We start from the raw sequence: 12259 nt of genomic DNA on the forward strand, positions 1-12259 counted from the left end.
ATGTCGGTTTTTCAGGTATGTATTGTGCAGATTTTGACCTGTTCCGTAGTGAACGTTCGCGCGGACTCATTTCTAGGTTCAAAATGAGTGCGTGTGCATATCTGTGGAGTGTTTAAATTATTTTTATTTATTTATTGTTCGGAACACATACAGCCATACATATATAGATATAACTTACAAAAAGATATAAGAACAGACCTGGAGGTTCATAATGTAAACATGATGTTTTAAAATAATAACGAGTACGATTATGACCTCTGTTACTTAAATCCAATTTTGTTTATTCCGAAATCAAGCAATGTTACTATCCGGTATCCGGCTGGATATTAAAATATTGGCCGGATAGGCCGGATACCGGATAGTAACCGAATATCTGGAGCATCTCTACCTTCGCTCAACCTCAAGTTGTTGGAAAATTTAGTACCTTGTCTCATTATTCAACCTACTTTATTATCATGTGTGACGTCCCACGGCAAAAGGTACCTTATGGCGGTTGGCGCTTACGCTATTATTAACGCCGCTCCAATATTATTGCGGCGCTATGCGACGTAAGCGCCAGCCGCCATAAGGTACCTTTTGCCGTGGAACGTCACATGTCGTCGCATATTAAGCGTTACTACAACAAAGTACTAAAGTGTATAGTTTCGAGGCTGTAAGTGGACATTTGTAGACCGGCGTCCCGCTGCTTAATCGCTTGTGCCTTGAGATATGCTATCTAAAAGTTGTTTGTGATACAAAATGTTCTAAAGATTTTTAGTTCCAGAACAATCAATCAATCAATCATGTTCAATTGACGAAACCAGCAACATAAAAACTAGTTTGATGTATTCAAAAGGTACTTAAATATACAATACAGTACGTATTAGCGGCCCCCCTTTTTTCAATATCTTTCGTTAAATTTAAATAATCCCGATTATTTAGCTGTGGCGCTAGTGTGCACGTTGAAGGGCTCTTAATGATTGTTCAGGCCGTAGTATTTAGTTGTTATTAATTTTTTGCGAACTTAGCATGTTTTATTGTCGTCTGTCTGGGTGTAATGATCAGTTTTTCATCAGAATAAGATAGCATGTTTTATTGTCGTCTATCTGGGTGTAATGATCAGTTTTTCATCAGAATAAGATAGCATGTTTCATTGTCGTCTATCTGGGTGTAATGATCAGTTTTTCATCAGAATAAGATAGCATGTTTCATTGTCGTCTATCTGGGTGTAATGATCAGTTTTTCATCAGAATAAGATAGCATGTTTCATTGTCGTCTATCTGGGTGTAATGATCAGTTTTTCATCAGAATAAGATAAGTTAAATGCGTTAATTTCGTTTTGAGATTTCTAGTAAAGTCCACCACGATGCGGAATTTGTACTTAATATGCATCCTATTTTTTGCGTATTTTTAAGCAAGTTTTCTCACAATATTTTTCTACAATATAAAAAGTCTAGTGGTATCTACATATTAAATAAGAATTAGTAAAATAAAATACTAGATATCATTCTAATTTCAACGATTACCTAATGCTTTATTTTATCTATTTGACGTATACATATACATATTTGTATTAACTTTACTGCAACTTTTTTTTGCGGTATTTTCGGACTGATACGAACAATCATTCAAATCTTCAAGAAAAGGGCTTACTCCCATATTAAAGGCCGGCAACGCACTTGCAACCCCTCTGCTGTTGCCGGTGTCTATTGGCGACGGCGTTACCATCAGGCGATTCGTCTGCACATTGGCCTCTTATATCGTAAAAAAAAACTTTTATTTATTTATTTAAAAACTTTAATCAGGCAACAAGGTCCATATTACAAATACCTTACAGACTAATATACATATGTATTTTATAAACTTAAAACTAAACACTATTTAGTCGACAAAACGGCTTACGGCTTTTTTATGATTTAGGTAATCTTACGTTCGGATACCAGACTACTGGATGACCGGTAATATAGAAATAACTCGGGATAGCCACCGGTTTTCCTCTGACAAAGTGGAATTTCTAAATGTTGCAAAAAAACTGTAAATTATTTTAGCAGATTGTGAAATATTACTCCTGTTAGCAAATCAATGTAAGTACCTAACTCGATGCACAAGAAGTGCGGTGAATGTACCAGGGGCCCGATTCAGATTTTGAAATAGACATCTTTTAGACATCACCAAGATACGATAACGATGTTTAAGATCTATCCTGTCAAATTTGACATTTGCGCGATTCTGGAGATACTCTTGAACGATTTCCACAGGATATGACTTAGAGATCCAATTCACATCTAATAGATATTTTATTCTATCTAACGTAAAAGTGACATTGGTTGCCCGAATTGCGCTGCAAAAGAGAACTAGTTGATATCTAAACTATAACGTATCTAGTATGGATCTAGTACGTGTCGTCTCTTGTGAATAACTTAAAGTTCGAATACGGCAGTAGAGTTAGAACTAGAAAAGTCTGCAGCGATTTTGATAGCCCACGCAATGCAAGTGTAATTTATACGTCATAATTTCATGGAAGTTTGACGTTTAAAACAACACTTGCACTGCGCGGGCTATCAGAATCTCTGCAGACTTTTCTTGGTCTAACTCTAGACATGGTGGGTCAGAATATGTTAGTCTCCTTTGACCAGTCGTCTGACATGAGTCTTGACTCCTGACCTCTTCACCAGGAAAAATAGCTGTCAAATGAATTTAGAATGCGTATTAGGTATTAATGGAAAAATAGCTGTCAAATGAATTTAGAATGCGTATTAGGTATTAATTAAGTACATATTTGTGACGTTCCACTGCAAAAGGTACCTTATGGCGGCCGGCGCTTACGTCGCATAGCGCAGCAATAATATTGGAGCGGCGTTAATAATAGCGTAAGTGCCAACCGCCATAAGGTACCTTTACCCGTGAGACGTCACATTTTATTTAAGAGTCTAAATCACGTGTATCACAAATTGACAGTGAAGAAATTGAAGTTGAGAGCCGTTTGTAAGTTAAGTATAAGGAATTTGTCTCAGGGGTTTCCCGATAATGATGATTTTATTCAACAAAATAATAACATGTTATCATTAAGTCAAGAAAATCCAAGGTCTAATGTGTAATCGCACGCATTGATGGTTGGTTGATAGGTGACCGAGCTAGCGCGAAGACTGAGCAAAGCGTTTGTTTCAGCTCGGGTAAAAATATTAAAGCTCAATCAATCAAAAAAAAAATCAATCAAATCAATAAATCAATTCAAATCAATTCCAATCAAATCAATCAATCAATTAATTTCAATCAATCAAAAACAATTCAATCAATCAATCAAATCAATCAAAAATAATCAATTTGTGTAAAAAATGTCCTATAAGGGTCTCCCCAAATATATCGACGCGCATTCGGCAAAAGCCGATAGGAAAAAGCTTTATGTCCGCGCAATAAGAGCGAAAAACCGGTCGACGCGTCCGGCGTCGTCGGCCGTCGCGAGCCGAGCCAGACGACGACTTTTCGCTCTTATTGCGCGGACATAAAGCTTTTTCCTATCGTATTTTGCCGATTCCGCGTCGACATATCTAGGGGAACCCTAATATTTATTTATTTATTTATTTAAAGCTTACCTAGCTTATCAGTTATCATAATCAGTTATCAGTCAGTTCGGGCGCACGGCTCTGTTCTCTTCAGGTCACATTTCTAAACGGAGTGTCGTGAAATCTTGTGACTTGCATAATTAAAGTTAGACCAAGAAAAGTCTGCAATGATTTTGATAGCACACGCAGTGCAAGTGTTATTTATTTATACGTCATTATTCCATAGAAGTTTGGCTTTTAAAATAACACTTGTACTGCGTGTGCTATCGAAATCGTTGCTGTTATATATGAGATCTTTCAAGACTTAGGTATATTATTATTATTATTTATGTGTCACAGTGACAAGGTAAAAGTGGCCCAAAATTCAAATGTTGTTGGGTTTTCCCTCTGGGCGAATTATTTTGGCCAGCGATAATTGTAGAAAACACCAGCCCGCGGTGTGAACAGTTTATGCGCTTTGGCTGTTTTTAAGGTTCCGTAGTTTTATTCGTAATCCTTTGACCGTCAAAGATAGCCCCAGACAAGCATCATGGTTGCAGTTTAATAATTATCAAATATCAACCTTCATCACAGATCTTCCTGCATTTTCCCCATTAATTGTTCCCCAAAAGTTTTAAGTCATAATGTATTGTTTGCCCGCATTTTCGTTTTAGATTTCCAAGTTTGGTTAGGATTGGTTAAGTTTTGGAGGAGGAAACAGTCGAGTACGAGTCTTCGATTTTTGAGATTTTTACGCAGGATGTTTCGCCTTGCCCTTATCGCACTAGTTTTAGGAGCCGCTTCCGTTAGCGAGACGGGTATATTTACCTAAAATATTTAAAACTCAGCTCCTGCTTCGTCTTAACACCTTCGCTGCGGCAATAAGTATAACTCGTAATTAACCATACTTTGTATAGGGCCTTTCGACCCCTACCGCAATGAACGTGTAAGTTGGCTTCATGTACACTATAGTAGGTAGGGGGGGTAGGGTTAGTAGGTGGTAGGTAGGTATGTAGTAGGGTGGCGAGCTAAAGGCCAGACCACCTGTGGCCATCACGTACAATTACGTCGGAGGGGTGCTGACATGCAGCGAATGTGGCCGCACATTTGCTGCAAGGATTGGCTACGTCAGTCACCTGAGAGCGCACCAGCGACGCTCTCAGCTGTAGCATAGCAGTCGCTGTAGCCGAAAACGGCTAGGAGGAGATGATGATAGTAGGCAACTGGGCCGTGGCGTTCTTAGGGTTAAAACGAATAAGATATCACTCATCTTCTTCGCTTTGTCCCGGCATTTTGCCACGGCTCATGGGACCCTGGGGTCCGCTTGGCAACTAATCCCAAGAATTGGCGTAGGCACTAGTTTTTACGAAAGCGACTGCTATCTGACCTTTCAACCCAGAGGGTAAACTAGGCTGGGATTAGTCCAGCTTCCTCGCGATGTTTTCCTTCACCGAAAAGCGTCTGGTAAATATCAAATGATATAAAAAAGGAAGAATAAGGTATAAAAAACTAAAATAAATTAACGTGATAGTTGTTTCATTCATCCAATTTATTAATTCAACACACGTATTCATTTTATAGATTCAAAATATAGAATTTACATCATATTATTTATAACATGACAAAATTAACAGAAATCACCAAAACATACATTATACCGTTGGCTTAGTCAAACGGTATCGTCTTGGGTCGTCCCATTCGTTCTTCGTCAAGTTCATTCTACATTTTTTTTTTTTTATTATGAATGGGCTTACTCATGGCCACAGACTAGCCGAGGCGTAGACGTGGCCTACGATGGAGCGAGCTCGCCCAGAAGGTGCCTGCCTATTGAAAGCCACCGACGATTGTGACGGATGTAGAATGAGTGACGAAAGCAGAATAGGACTAATTTCAGAACTTGACGAAAAACGAATGGGACGTCCCAAGACGATACCAGTCAAACAGCCTTTCAATAAACTTTAAAATTTCTGGGCATTCCACAAAACTAGATACCTACTTTGTCGGGGACATGACGCGTATGGCAGCTAGACAGGGGGCGATTTTTGAATTTCGATCGCTCGATTTTATTACTCGAAAATCGGTGGAAACTGGGGAAATGCTATTGAGTGGTATAGACCACTCGTTTTCAATTCCATTAGTAGAATTTAAATGCCTAGTAGTGGAGATATTATTGAACAATATACACGAAATCGAGCGGTCGAATTTCAAAAATCGGCCCCCAGAACTCATAACATTTGAAACTCTCGCGTTTGTACACATAATTAAGGCTTTGAGTATTAAATAACTGGAGACGCCATGGCTGTAATTTTCTGTACAAAACAGTCTACTGATTTTTGCGAGAGAGGGCCACGTCAAATAGCCATGTCAGATAAACGTCAGTCCATACAAAAGTATGCACAATTGTGCAAGGTTTTCGGTAGAGGGGTAAGCTCTTAAAGGTGACTCCGGTTATTAAATGCTCTAAGAATTAAGTTCATAAACGGGTCTAACGCGATTTAATTTAATTACACAAACGGGTCTACCGCGATTAAAGGTAAAAACAATGAAATTATATCGCGGTAGACCCGTTTGTGTAATTAAATATGTGTACAAAACGCGAGACTTTAACGCGATTTAATTTCATTATTTTGCCTTATTTTCGACGTTTCAGCAAGGTTGCACTAGCTGTGGTCACGGAAATCAGTCTTTGTAGACAGAAATCTTTATTATTCACCGTCGAATTTAAAGCTAAGTTACCAAAAGTTAACATGCCAAATATCAGTTTAGCTTTATCAGAAGTCAAAAACAGTGTCGCGTGTCCGACACTTTTCTGGAATGGCTCTTTTAATAAGACCTGGGCCCTATTTCACCAACGTGACAAATGTCGCATTTGTCGACATCACTGTTACTGACGTCACAGGCCTCCATAGGCTACGGTAACCGCTTACCATCAGACGGGCGGCGTGGTTGTTTGCCACCAACATGTTAATTAAAAAAAACTCCACTATATCGCCAGTTAATAAGTACTTATTTTGCGAAGCTAATGACATTTGTCACAAGAAATACGACAAAAATTCCGACACAGAACTCAAGAATTACCGAAAGTTCTTTGAAATCTTGTGACAATTTTCATCATTATCATCATAAACATCGCAAAAGAAATACCTGTTTTTGTCGATATAATAAAGTTTTTAAAAATAATACAATGATGGTGACAAACAGGAATACGGCCCGCCCGATGGTAAGCGATAACCGTAGCCCATGGATGCCTGTGACGTCAGCAACTATGAGACTTGTCGAATTGTTGCACCTGTCACCTTGGTGAAATAGGGGCCTGTAAGTTTAGATCTAAGATAGGTACCTAATATTTCAAGCTTTTGGACACTTTGGTACGAATTCGACGTGACAGTGTTAAGTGTCTTAAAATAAGTACAATCATTATAATTAGAGTTTGAAACTACAATACGAGTACTTAGTAATATTTTGGAATGGGAAATGTCATGGTTCACGATTTTTCAATAAGAGTTTTTAACCCTTCTATGGATGTGTGAATGTGTCTACACTTGGCACGATGATAATTAAAGATCTTATAAAATCTAATATACGCTGCGCAGTTGCACACCACAAACTTTTACTGAATTAAACGTAAAACGTAATGCTTTTCTATCCTCCATATAAGTTTAACTATTTTTCTGAATTTTGTGCTTTAAAGAGGACATAGGGATTTAAAAGATGATCCGATTTTACTGGTTTACCGACTGCGTTAAAAGATAACTAGAATATTTTGAATGTTTTATTTTACTGCGCTCCAAGATAGACTGACATTTGTTGGTGAAGCTTTGCTCTATCCATATCGGTTTTCACTTTAGTCAACTGTGCTGTTCATTAGTCGCTCACATCCGAATTAACATACTTCGGTAGATTTTCTTGTCTGATATTGACCTAATTAAGCTAAACACAGACTATATAGCGTTAAAGTGGCATCTGGTGGTGCAAAAATAGTGCATAATTGTTTTCCATCGTATTGCTATTATTTGTCATGCTACTGCAGTCAATCTCAGTAGTTTTTGTAGCGAGACTGACTGAAATAACAAGACACGTCCGTACGTTTCCGTGAAGATACGATGGAAAATAATTATACACTACATCTGTAGGGCTTTATATTTGTAGGTATCCACATAGGTTTTCCTTTTTAGGGTTCCGTACCCAAAGGGTAAAACGGGACCCCGGGGTCACAAGTGTGTAGGGGGTGCCTACACACTTGTGAGTGCCAAGCAAGTAGCTACAGTGATTAGAGATATGAGTAGGGGAAAGTCACCTGGTCACGACAGCCTCAGTGTTGAACACCTGCGGTTCGCTGGTACGCATCTGCCTAGGGTGTTGGCGATGTTTTTCAACTTGTGTATTGGCCATATTTACCTTCCTCAAGAGCTTATGAAGACCATAGTAGTACCAATACCAAAAAACAGGACGGGTGATGCCTCCGACAAGAATAATTATCGGCCTATTTCGTTGGCAACCATAGTGGCTAAGGTTTTGGACCGTCTGCTTGATCTTCAATTTGCGCGCCATATACACCTGAACGAGGCGCAATTCGGTTTTAGGCCAGGGCTCTCTACAGAAACGGCAATTTTGCGGCTCAAGCACACGGTTCAATACTATACTACGCGAAATACGCCGATATACGCGTGTTTTTTGGACTTGTCGAAGGCGTTCGACCTTGTTTCGTACAATATCTTATGGGATAAGCTCTTGAGGGAGACGTCTACACCCAAAGAGTTGGTCTACATCATGAAATATTGGTACCAGAACCAGAACAATAGTGTAAGATGGGCCGGTTCATACTCAGAGGAGTACAGGTTGGAATGCGGCGTGAGACAGGGTGGGTTGACGTCTCCGCGGCTTTTCAATCTGTACGTCAACAACCTGATCGAGGAGCTCAGCAGAGCTGGCATTGGGTGCTCAGTTGGTGGCAAAATAATGAATAATATAAGCTACGCTGATGACATGGCTCTGCTGAGCCCGTCGATCGGAGCCCTCGAGATATTGATTGGAATTTGTGAGAGGTACGCGGAGACCCACGGTCTCAGATACAACTCCAAGAAAAGTGAGCTTCTCGTGTTTAAGGCGGGCTCAAAAAAACCGAAGTACATACCACCACTAAAACTTGGAGGCACTGAGTTAAAAAATGTCACTCAGTTCAGGTATCTGGGGCACTGGGTCACCGAGGACCTATCTGACGACCTTGATGTGGAGCGGGAGCGTAGGGCATTGGCGGTGAGAAGCAACATGTTGACTCGCAGGTTTGCACGTTGTACGAAGACCGTCAAAATAACTCTATTTAGGGCATTTTGTCAGTCTTTTTATTCGTGCAGCCTGTGGGTCAAGTGTACGCAGAGATCTCTCAATGCCTTACGCATTCAGTATAATAACGGGTTCAGAATGTTGTTGGGGTTGCCTCGATTTTGCAGTGCGTCGGGGATGTTTGCCGAAGCGCGCGTGGATGGCTTCCAAGCCATAATGCGCAAGAGAGTGGCCTCCCTGATGCGCCGTGTTAGGGAAAGCCCCAGCAGCCTTCTGAACACTGTTATAGACAATTTACAGTGTCCAATAGTGCGCAAATGGAACTCTATGCACATGGACCATAGAGGTGCTGTTGGGCAAATTTAGTTAAGTATTTTAAGAAGTAGTTTAATTTAATTTAATTTATTGTTTTAGGTATTTATATAAGTAATGTAATTATTAAAATGTATGGATCTTGTTATCCGAAATAAATATATTAAATAAAATAAATAAATAAAATTAAAAATCAAAGTTTTGCAAACTATATCGTGTTACATATCAAACAAAAGAGCTTATTGTGAGAATCTCAAATATATTTTTTTTTATAAATTTACGATAAAAATTCTAGAAGTTATTCAAGAAAATAGACAAAAAATGACCATTCCCCCCCCTCTATCTCCGAAACTACTAAGTCTAAAACTCTGAAAAAAATACACAAAATAGCCCTTTTCCTAAAGATGACAGGAAAACCTATTAGAAATCTAGAGTCAAGCGTGAGTCGGATTTAAGAACAAAAATGCGGTTTAGGTTTTTTAGGGACACAGCCGCAATGGTTTAAGTGAAACGTGATGTATTAGAGTTCTAGACAGCTATTGCGAAGGCCCTAGGCCGAAATCCGCATAAGGCCGAAGACCCGAAGCGTCCCGAAGAGACGTGCCTTTAGCTTCAAGCGTGAGTCGGACTTAAGATAAAAAATGCGACTAAGCTGTATCTGGCACACAGTCGCAATGGTACTTGTAGTACTGATTGATTAGGTTACTAGGTATTGTCACGTGTTTCAAAAAGCACTATACATGGTGGCCAAAAAATAAACTAAGTGTATTTCCGTTGCCGACGTGCAACCCCGAAATCGCAAAGAAAAATTTGACTGGTCCGTTTTCTATGGGAGGATACATTTCTTTTCGCGATTTCGGGTCCCATAGTAAATGTTGCTCAGTAGGTAGGTATAATCCCAATACCTCCCTGGTTACGGGAATGTACTTATTTTTTGGCCACCCTGTAGGTATTATCTCTCTTCGGCCTTCGCTTTTAAAACACTTGCGGAAGTTGTAGGAAGCGCGACCCATTGGACGCTCCGAGTTTCAGCCCTACGCGGAGCTCGGTCTTCAGTCTTCGCATTTAGACACTTGTACTATTGTTCGGCATTTAATTTCCTATCTAGAAGCTAGTTTGCATATTTGCAGAGATATAAGCCACCACGCCAGAAAACTTCATGTTACATGTGTTGAAAACTTGATTGACTCATTCGGGTTTTTCAAGGCGTTTCACTCACGTCACGTTACACGTACAAAAATTTTTTTGAAAATTGTGTGATGTACGGAACCCTTGAAACGCGAGTCCGACTCGCACTTGACCAGTTTTTTTGGTACGGTACGGAACCCTTCGTGCGCGAGTCCGACTCGCACTTGCCCGGTTTTTAATTGACGGTTCAGAACACACGCTTATCAATAATAGATGCCTGTTTAAAGCTAACGATCTTACTGATTTACCAACTGCTTACAACTAATTAGAATATAATTTTGACAGTTCATTTCACACGGCACTCTCTCTGTGCAGCGTTAGAGTGACATCTGGCGGCGGGGCTTCGTACTGAGTTATCCACAGAGGTTTTCTTCTCCGGTCGATGGTCGGGGCGCTCGCTTCGGAACCCTCGGAGTAGACGCTGGAGCAGGAGCGAAGGCTGCAGGAGGCTCGGACTTTGTTCTCTGAGAACGACATTGGGTTTTAGACATAGATATCTAGGGACTGGCTTTACGGGCAATAATTAAGAGGCATGACAAGGGCCAGTATAGCGTTGTGAAACCGCTACAACGCAATGGGGTTGGCCGATGGAAGTTTTTAGCAGATGGCGCCATCATAGCTTGCCCTGTCAATCCCAAGAATTGTGTCAAATTTTTGTTTTTTTAATACCCTGGATGCCAGCCCTTTAAGCCAAATCTCAGAAAAAGGGGCAAGCTATGATGGCGCCATCTATGCAAACCTTTGACAGTTGCCAACCCCATTGGTTGTTGAGTTCGCATTACGCACGCGATTGGTTGACGAGGTCGCGACTAGTTGCGTTAGACTGTACGATTGGCTGGAATTCGTGAGTAACACCGCTGAACTAGTACCATTTTTAGTGCCCCATTAGCCCGTCCTTAGATATTATACGTCACCCACACTAGCGTCTTTTGGGCGTCGGCGCCATGGAAAATGGCGTCGCTGCGCATTTGCGTCGAGCAGCGGCCATATTGTCTAGACGCCGACGTTCGGGAGACGCTTGTGTGGAGTGGTGGTGGACAATGGTAATTATAACCCTTAGAAGACACACTGACGCGCGCGGTTGCAGCCCAATATCAACCTTCGTGCATTCCGACAAGGTCCAGGATGACGCGCCGCGCCACACATGGTATGCTTGGCGTTCAAAGGGTTAAGAATAAGAACAATAAGCCCCCATTCGCACGACAGCTTTTTCAACGCGTGTTAAAAAAGCGCTTGAATCTGTCCGCACTCTAAATTCGATTTAACGACCAAGGCTTAAAGTCGAAAATCCAACATCGCTTGATAAAAAGCGCCACCGCTGTCGTGTGAATACAGACATGGCTATCCATTTGTGTCATTCAAACGCTTTTTAACGCGCGTTGAAAAAGCTGCCGTGCGAACGGGGCCTAAAAGAGGATCACTTTAGTTATGGCAAAGAGTTTATAAGATTCTAGAAGAGATGTAAAGTGGATGAAAAAATAATAATGTGTTAAATATTCACTTCATTCTTTATTTATGGTATAAAATCCACATATCAATTATAAAACCGAAATAATTTACCTGTAGAATGTGTCCTTTGCATAAAATTATATATTCGTTTCTTTTTAGGGTTCCGTACCCACAGGGTAAAAACGGGACTCTATTACTAAGACTCCGCTGTCCGTTTGTCTGTCTGTTACCACGCTGTATTTCATGAACCGTGATAGCTAGGCAGTTGAAATTTTCACAGATGATGTATAAAAACAGAATGTAATAACCCCCTTATTCATAAACGCGCTACAAACTCAATTAGCTAATAATTTGTCTTTATCTGTCATTTTGATTTATGTATTTGTAAGAAAGGGATAAAACATAACTAAATAAGGCTCATAAAGTTATATGAATAAGGGGGTTAATATTTAAGTGGAGCTCCCATACAACGAACGTGATTTTTTTGCCGTTTTTTTGCCTAATGG

The 12259-nt window shown here is 40.2% G+C and overlaps 1 protein-coding gene across 1 annotated transcript in view; it reads right to left on the reverse strand.

Moving 5' to 3' along the window:
• Positions 1–10437: 10437 nt before the first annotated feature.
• LOC134673420 (hemicentin-1-like) overlaps positions 10438–12259 on the reverse strand; it is a 235410-nt gene continuing 233588 nt past the window's right edge. The window contains exon 14 of the mRNA XM_063531406.1: positions 10438–10768. Within this exon, the coding sequence (XP_063387476.1) occupies positions 10596–10768 (173 nt within the window). The 3' untranslated portion in view covers positions 10438–10595. The remainder of the gene's footprint in view (positions 10769–12259) is intronic.

This window comes from Cydia fagiglandana, chromosome 18, assembly GCF_963556715.1.
Source record: "Cydia fagiglandana chromosome 18, ilCydFagi1.1, whole genome shotgun sequence".
NCBI classification, from domain to species: Eukaryota; Metazoa; Arthropoda; class Insecta; order Lepidoptera; family Tortricidae; genus Cydia; species Cydia fagiglandana.